This window comes from Marmota monax, unplaced genomic scaffold (assembly GCF_021218885.2).
Source record: "Marmota monax isolate L192 unplaced genomic scaffold, Marmota_monax_Labrador192_F-V1.1 WCK01_AAM20220418_F8-fsc00001, whole genome shotgun sequence".
Classification (NCBI taxonomy): domain Eukaryota; kingdom Metazoa; phylum Chordata; class Mammalia; order Rodentia; family Sciuridae; genus Marmota; species Marmota monax.
Window position 1 is genome coordinate 44,648,299 of NW_026693777.1, and position 8,610 is coordinate 44,656,908.

The 8,610-nt window shown below is 37.4% G+C and overlaps 1 protein-coding gene across 4 annotated transcripts; it reads right to left on the reverse strand.

Moving 5' to 3' along the window:
- Positions 1-3,826: 3,826 nt before the first annotated feature.
- Positions 3,827-8,601, reverse strand: Lrrc57 (leucine rich repeat containing 57). 4 transcript variants are annotated; one of them, XM_046461259.2, is made up of 6 exons: positions 8,350-8,601; positions 8,154-8,259; positions 7,910-8,048; positions 7,123-7,391; positions 5,216-5,401; positions 3,827-4,570 (listed from the first exon to the last, which is right to left on the reverse strand). In XM_046461259.2, exons 2-6 carry the CDS (start codon positions 8,235-8,237, stop codon positions 4,505-4,507), a joined length of 744 nt encoding a protein of 247 aa, XP_046317215.1. In that variant the 5' UTR covers positions 8,238-8,259; positions 8,350-8,601; the 3' UTR covers positions 3,827-4,504. The 4 variants fall into 4 exon arrangements, with proteins under 4 accessions (XP_046317215.1, XP_046317217.1, XP_046317216.1 ...); XM_046461261.2 differs by having other exon boundaries at positions 3,827-4,766; XM_046461260.2 differs by having other exon boundaries at positions 8,495-8,596.
- Positions 8,602-8,610: the final 9 nt, after the last annotated feature.

Here is an 8,610-nt window from a genome sequence, read left to right on the forward strand (position 1 = left end):
TGTAGTTGGACACAATGACTTTATTTATTTATTTATTTTTTTATGTGGTGCTGAGGATCGAACCCAGGGCCCCACACATACAAGGCGAGTGCTAGATCTACTGCTGTACTATAACCCCAGCCCCTTTTCCAATTTCTATTAGAAATATTAACAGAACTTTCCTTTCTGTGGTGCATTTAATGTAATCATTATTAGTCTCATTCATTTGCACTCACTTTTATCAGTGACTAAACAGATGTTTCTGGGAAAGAACAATCCAATACTGGAAAAGATACAACTAACAGGAATTTTCAAAGGGTGAAGAGGGAGATATTTAAATAAAGCAAGACTCAACTAGGTCCTCCCTCATAAAAGTGCTCCATGTCAGAAAGAGTAGTTTGCCAGGTGAAAGTGAATGTGTAAAGTAAGGTGTAAAACAGTGGAGATTGTACTATACTAAGGGCCCTTCTTAAAAGCACTAAAATTTTTTTTTAAACACTGTTTTGGCTAAAGGAAATAATTTGGAGGATACCACTGTACTGCTCCCACAGTATAATTGGTTTGAAGTGCATGTTAAGGCACCAATTGTCTGGATTTATACTTTAGCTCTTGCTGGCTGTGGTGACTCTAGCCTGTTCCTGTGCCTTAGTTTCCTTTTCTGAATATGAGGATTAATGATTCCTACCTCATAAAATTGCAAAGCATAGAGTTTAATGCCTTTAAAGCCCTTATAATAGTGCTTAGTAAATGTAGGAATTTAATGAATGATAGCTGCTATTTTCTCTAGAATAGAGCTCTTTTTTGGTCAAGGATCCATTTGTGAATTTGATGACAGACAACACAGCCCCTTTCCCCAGAGAACTAAACACATGAATGTGAATCATGCAGATCTTGAAAACCTACTCATAGATCCCAGGTTACAAACTTTTCTACAGCTTCTGCTACTGAGAAAGGTGAGAAGTAAGAGTCCTAGAAATTTGGCCCATAATGAACTAGAAATGGAAGCTATTAACTTAAAGGCCTTTTTGGTTTTCTCCAATAACACCATCTGTGAACATTTTTTCCATTACTTTTTAAAAAAAATATTTATTTTTTAGGTGTAGATGGACACAACACAATGCCTTTATTTTTATGTGGTGCTGAGGATCGAACCCGGGTCCCACCCGAGCTAGGCAAGCACTCTACTGCTGAGCCACAATCGCAGCCCCATCCATTACTTTTTAAAATATTTTTATTTGTTGTTGATGGATCTTTATTTTATATATTTATATGCAGTGCTGAGATTCTTTATTTTATATATTTATTTATATGTAGTGCTGAGATTCGAACCCAGTGCCTAACACATGCTAGGCAAGTGCTCTGACTGAGCCAGAACCCCAGCCCTTTTCCATTACTTTTGAAAGGTTAACACAAGCTCTAGAGTGTGATCACCTGGGTCCAAATTTTGATTAAATCATTTACTAGTTATGTAACCCTAAACATGATATTAATTTATAACTACATAGGAAAAAGAAAAAAACAGTATCTCCTACTGAATTTAATTTTTTAAAAAATTTTAATATTTATTGTTTAGTTTTCAGCGGACACAACATCTTTGTTTGTATGTGGTGCTGAGGATCGAACCCGGGCCGCAAGCATCGAACCCGCGAGCGCGCTACCACTTGAGCCACATCCCCAGCCCCTTAATTTTTTTTTAACAGTAATCTCCTTCAAGTTTCCAGTCTTGTAATGACAGAGATTTTTATCCTTTACCACTGGGCCTATTTTTTTTCTTTATTTAGTTTTAATTTATCCTTTGTTTCCATACTTCAACTCTATATCTTTCTTTCTATGTCACATATGGATTATGAGTCTCCTGTTAAACTCTGTATCTCAAACATGTTATACTCATGTGTACTTAGACTTAACTTTTTAAACTGCTGTTTTCCCATAGGGTTCAGTGGCACATGCCTGTAATCCAGCTACTTGGAAGATTTACAGGAAGGTTGTAAATTCAGGGCCTTCTTCAGCAATTTAGTGAGACCCTCAGCAACTTAGGAAGATTCCATCTCAAAAAAAAAAAAAAAAAAAAAATAGGAATGTTGATATAACTCAGTGGTAGAGTATCTCTGGGTTCAATCCTCAGTGCTTTAAAAAACAAACAAAAATTTAAAAAAAAGCTGTTTGCTTTAGGTTACTCTCTTACTAAAATTCTAGATTATCCCAGTTCATATCAGATACACACACACACATATATATATATGAGATGCATACATATCATACATATCTTGAGATATATGCATATATATATTATATATATCTGATAAAAAATAACTAGGGGATAAGGCATTAGAGATTATCTGATAAAAAATAACTAGGGGATAAGGCATTAGAGATTATCAGATATATATAATATATATGCATATATCTCAAGATATGTATGATATGTACGCATCTCATATATATATATGTGTATGTGTGTGTGTGTGTGTATCTGATATGAACTGGGATAATCTAGAATTTTAGTAAGAGTTATTTTTTATCTTTTTAATGGCAGTTTTAAGCCCATTCCTAAACAACTTAAATTTTAGTTTTATGCCTTATAGATGAGATAAATAGTATGATTTATTGATTACTTACTTTGTCATAGGCACTATACCAAGTGCTTTTATGTATTTTATAACATACTTGAGAATTAGAAGGTATTACCCATATTTACAGGAGAGTAAATTGCTCAAAAAGCTAATAAATGGCAGCCTTTTATGGATTCAAATCTGAATCGTTCTGACTCCAAGGCCCATGATCTTATTCAATATACTACTGACTTCCAAGCCAAGCTCTAAAAAATGTAAGTGACTTAGGGCTGGTAGCCAAGATAGAATCAGGATCTCTGACTATAAATCAGACTACTTTTAGTTCATATTTTAGTCTAAGTCTTGCTCACTATTAACTCTGGGTATATTACTTTATAAATTCTCTGACCTCAAGTGGTTTAGTCTAGCAAGAAAGATAAATATAGAATGTGAGAAGTGCTATAGTAGCAGATGGAAGGAACAGTTAATTAGATTTAGAGAAGAGGCTTAGACATAGGGAAGAAGGAGCATAATAGGGGCATTCCTGACAGAGCAAACAACATAAAGGCAAAGGAGAGAATGCAGCATGGGTTTAAGGAGCAGAATGATCTGATATGATCGGATAGGCAAATGAGAGTAAAGAGAGGGTATCTGAAAATAAAGTATCCAAATTGTGAAGGGTGGTAGTCACTGATTCTTACAGGGGTGGAGAATGCTAATCATTAAATGGATACATTTAACTTGTTAAAAATTTAAAGTATTTAGAGAAAAGTTAATCATTCAATGGATCAGTAAGAATAATAAACATTAAGGTTTAGGGGTTTGTCAGTGGGGAACAGCTCCTCAATTGATACTGATAAATTGGCAACCCCTATCTGAGAAGGAGAAAATAACATGGGAAATAGAGAATACCCAGACCAAATTTAAAGTCAGAGACATTGCCCCATAAATAGTAAGCTCTTATGATTTCTTGCCTTTAAGCAAGGTTTAACCATTACTGAGAACTGCCAATATATCCATGGAGGGGAAAATGACCAAAATAGTAGTTGTTCAAATGTTCATGTCATTGACAATCTGAAATCTGCTACTTTTATACTTTCAGGTTCTGTTAATAAGCATGGTTCTAGTACCCCCAAATGTTAATTATCAGTCACATAAAGGCATTTCATTACTTAAGAAACCTGAACAAGAACATGAAACATTTCTCCCTAATTTACTTTCAGAGAACAAATGACCCTTTACATTTTAAAGTTGTCTTCTTCCTTTAAAGAATTAAACTTGTTTCCAGTCAAAGATCATTAAAAATTCTTTATTTAGTATATTCTCTCATTCAGAGAATAAACTTGATAAACATAACTTGTTTTAAAATATTGTAGCAATGGTTTCTTAAAGATAATTTGATTAGTAGAGTTATGAATACAAAAAGGGGAAAGATTACAGAAATAAGACATAATTTTTAACAAAGCTTCAGGAAAATCTTGATTATTGAAATCATTTTTAAATCATATAAGTGTTGCATATACATTTTTAGCTCTTCAGAGCCCTCGACCAATAAGGCACATGCAATAGTAAAGGATTTGCTACTGCAGCCTTGGGGAACCTCTCTTAGTGTTGTGTTGGTGCTTCTCTGACAAAGCACACTTGAACCAAGACAAATAGTCATATTTATGTGCATCCTAAATTCTAAGTATAGACAACTAAACTGATGGACTAGAATAAAACAATAAATCCTTAGAGTAACCATAGCAACTCACAAATATGAATTTGATAAAAATATAAAGTGTTAACACCTAGGTGGAATGACAACTGACTTTTATGGAAGTTCACACTTTGAAACTAAACATAATCTCAAGCTGTGGTGTGGAGCTATTCTGTTACCAGGCAGCACCTCCTCACCATATAAATAGCAACTAGCTACTGGTTTCTTAAAGCCAAACTAATGATGGTTTTGAAGATAAGCATTGTCCATTGCCCTATCCATGAGTCAAAATGGAGGACTCTTCCTGTCTCCTTTTTCTTTTAGCTTGTTTGAGATAGCCCTGAAAAGGAAAAGAGATCATTGAGCGAAACAATCTCCTGGAGTGTCATCTCCTTACTGCAGATATCCTTGACAACAAGAGTCTTAGCTTCAGCCAGATTCCAACAGAGTTTCCATATCATTGTCCTGTAAGGTTCCCATGGTCCTGGAGAACATCATGCAAACTTCTTCTTGGTGGCTGTGAACCTCTCCATGTACTAAAAGTCATGAAAGAATAATATATATATATATATATATATATATATATATTTATATATATATATATAAAAATATAAATATATATATATATGGTATTTTGGCATAAGTAAATATAAGTTTATCTGTTACTTAGGTTTCTACATGCTCCCCCCACCCTGCAATTTTGTCTTTTATTGGATTTGGTCCATTTCCTATTAAACCTACCTAATAATTTAAAGCACATGGTTTAAGTTCTAATTTTTTTTTTTTGTATTTTAATATGAAACATATCAGAAAATGATTTGCAATAAGCTGTCTATAAAGAAAGCCATTTTGGCACAATATCATTTTGCCAATTCTTAGAACCACCCTCAAAATTGGGAAGAACAAAATATTCATGTGGGTTACCTCAGCATTCTCTGGGTTAGTAACTAGAAATGCAGAAGTATGCTACCACACAAATAAATACCTTATCATAGCCTTCTAGTTCTCGAAGTTTCTTTATTTCAAAAAGATTGCCTTCCACAGCAAGCAGACAGATCTGTGAGTCACTGAGGATGCTCTGTGGAAGCATGCTGAGCTCAAGACAGTTCTCTTCCAGGCGAAGAACTTTAAGGCGAGGACAGCAAGATATCTTTACTGAGATCTGAGATATCTATTGAATAACAAAACAATAATAGGAAAAAGCACAAGCCCTCTAATGGTTACTTTTTACATTACAAAAACAAAAACCTTGTTATTTGTCCCAGTTCTTTTACCACCTCCATTTTCTCACTACCTACTCACTACAGAAGCCTCAGTTACAGACCTTCTGTTACTAGTCCTCCACTTTAAAAATAAAATGCTTTTTTGAAGTTACCAGTGGCTTTTTGAGAATTAACACAAATTTAAACAAAAAAGTTACCTGTAATCTGCCAACCTTTTATGTGTAAAAATATACCAACTACTTTATTGCCAAAGCCAAGAATCCATCATTTTCTATTGCATTTGACTTTTCCACTTCTTGTACATAAGTACTTGGTTTTTCTTACTATCTTTTGAATTATTCCTGATTATTGGTTTCCCTTTTTCCTTATGGACATTTTCAAGCAGCAGTCCCTAATACTTTATATTTCATATTCTCTTTCAACTTTTTCCTAGGAAGTTCATTGTGTGTGTGCGTGCATGTGTGTGTGTGTGTGTGTTGCTGGGGATTAAACCCAGGAACTTGTGCATGTGAGGCAGGCACTCTACCAACTGAGCTATATCGCCAGCCCAGGAAGTTCATTTTTGAAGTCCTCACTTAATATATAAATGTTTTTTTCTACATACATATTTACTCATCTCTATTCTACTTTTGTTTCCCACTTTCAGGAAAGCATTTCTTGTTAAATGATTCACCATAATCAACCCAGCATGTCCACTCAATTATACCACTATTCCTTTAGGCCCTCAAACTCAATACCAAACAATTGTCTTTGACTCATTCACTGTTTAGCTCATCAAATACTCAAATTAATCAAATTTCATAGGGCTGGCACATGCTAGGCAAGTGCTCTACCACTGAGCTACATCTAGCCCAAGTCACCAAATTCTATTGACTACTTGGTATTTCAGGCCATCACCTGGATCATTGAGCGAAACAACCTCCTTAGATCTCATCCCATCCTTCATAAATCAGAAACACTAAGGATAAAGGCCCAGTGATATCGTTAAACAAGCTCCCCAGGTTACTCTATATATACTAAAGTCAGTGGGTCTAAGGCATTATCTAAGGCATCAGCAGAGGTCAATGTGTAGCAAGTCCTCAACTAATACCTATAGTTTAACTGATATTTTCCCCATAATCTCAAGGAAAAGGTGAGATGATCTCAAAGAACGAAATTCATGAGTTGCTTAGCCCCTCACTTTTGCTGAGGCTAGCTTTGAACTCAAGATCCTCCTGCCTCACCCTTCAGAGCCTCTGGGATTACAGGTGTGTGCCACCCGCCTGGCACCATCCCTCTTTAAAAAAAAAAAAATTTTTTTTTTTTTGAGATAAGGTCTTGCTAAGTTGCCAAAATGGTCACAAACTTGTGATCCTCCTGCCTCAGGCTCCTGAGTTGCTGGGATTACAGGCATATGCCAACACATCTGGCTAGTAGTTTGACTTTTGAAATTACCCTTACCCTGTTACCTGCTACGCACTCCCCAAAAAGCCTAGACAGCAAACACACCCAGTGTTAGTCCCCACTAACTCCATGGCACTTTGGGCTTTGAAACTGGTTCGGTTTATAGTATATATCTCTCATCTAGCCTTTGATAGTCAATTCCATGATCACAGTTTTGTGAATAACAGTTTATTAGGAGACCATAAACCCAAACATATGCTAGAAAAAAAACCCTAAAGTTCTAGACCTGGTTCTGGTTGAGATTGAGTTCGATGACCTGCAGCTCCCCCACGATGTCAGGTATACTCCGAATCTGGTTCTTAGAGAGATCTACCACATCTAGGTGCCGTAGGCTACAAAGTTGGGGTGGTAGTGCTCCCAGCTGGTTCCCAGAAAGGCTCAAGGTCTTGAGGGCAGAAAGCTGCCCAAAGGTAGATGGCAGCTCTCTCAGGTGATTGTTGTTTAGGCTTAGAGTGTCTAGTTTTTTCAGATTGCATAATTCATCAGGTAGAATATCTAGCAAAGAAAAAAATTAAAAACCTGAATCTGATAGAGCTGAAAAAACACGTTTGATAAAGATTACAAAGACTATATCAGTCTGCTTCACTTCTTGTTAAAACACAGAATTCCCACATGCACCACTTTTAGGTATTAAATTTTACCAACATGGTCTTCAGAAGATGAGTGTGCCATCAATATGCAGGAGCATTCCTGAATACAATGGGCTCCTTTTAGAAAGGGGATGAGGCACAATTCGACAACAATTTTGTGAGTTTTTGGAACAGCCTCCCTTTCCCATTCCATTTTCCCTTTTAAATGAGCTATTTTGCTTACATCACATCCCAAAGATCAATCATCATATAACCCAAGAAACCTTGCAGTGGAGGTAGAAAGTTTCAAGGACTCTTGTCATTCTGCATCGTGAACCCTCTGAACAGTTTCATAATGACGACAAAAAAATCATCTTGTAAGAGAAATCCACCCTTTTTAACTTCTGATCACTAATAAAAACTTCCCAGGAGCAAAAGCCATACTCAGTTTGTTGTTGTTCAGGGAGAGGCTCTTCAGCAAAGTGAACTTCCCTATCAGCAGAGGCGGTAGGCTCTCTATCTTGTTGTTGGACAAGTCTATGGTCCTAAGGTTGCTTGTCAGTTTCTGCAAATCTGAGGGGAACTGAAGAAAGGGTTCATAGCGTTAAGAAGCCCTCACGGATTAGCTTCTCCGCCCCCGCCGTCCCTCTCCCTGTAAATTCCCTGGTTTTATCTCTCCCATTCTCACCTCGGTCAGCCCACGGTCCTTAAGCTGAAAGACACCAGTTTTCTGCGCCGTTTCTACGTGAGCGCGGAGGGCACTATTTCCCATCCTATCACCAAGACTCTGGTACCTGAGGGAAGGAAGCGCAGCGATCAGTGATCAACCTAGGCACACAGTCACCCCGTCAACCTCCTTTTGGGTCTCCGGCCCCAGCTGTCACCTCCAGCCGATCCCAGGATTCTGGGAGCCAGCCCGAGTGGCAAGGAAGAAAGAAAAACAGACCACCAAGTTCTGCTGCTTTTGCAACTGTGCTAAGGCCAGGCGCTCCTGAGAGCCTCTGGAGAACTAGGGACCCCGGGACTCACTTCCTACAGCTCAGTAGGAAGAAGTCCCGGCTGGTGGAGACCAGAGACCCACGCTAGCCTGGGATGCGCTCCCAGGGCTTCCGCCCGGGCGGGAACGCCCTGTGATGTCATCGACC

Coding starts and splice junctions, on each gene's coding strand:
- Lrrc57 (XM_046461259.2), bottom strand. CDS start 8,237: ATGGGAAATAGTGCCCTCCGCGCTCACGTAGAAACGGCGCAGAAAACT. Junction 8,049..8,153: donor AGGACCGTGGGCTGACCGAG/GTGAGAATGGGA, acceptor CCCTTTCTTCAG/TTCCCCTCAGATTTGCAGAA. Junction 4,571..5,215: donor AACTAGAAGGCTATGATAAG/GTATTTATTTGT, acceptor TTTCCTTTTCAG/GGCTATCTCAAACAAGCTAA.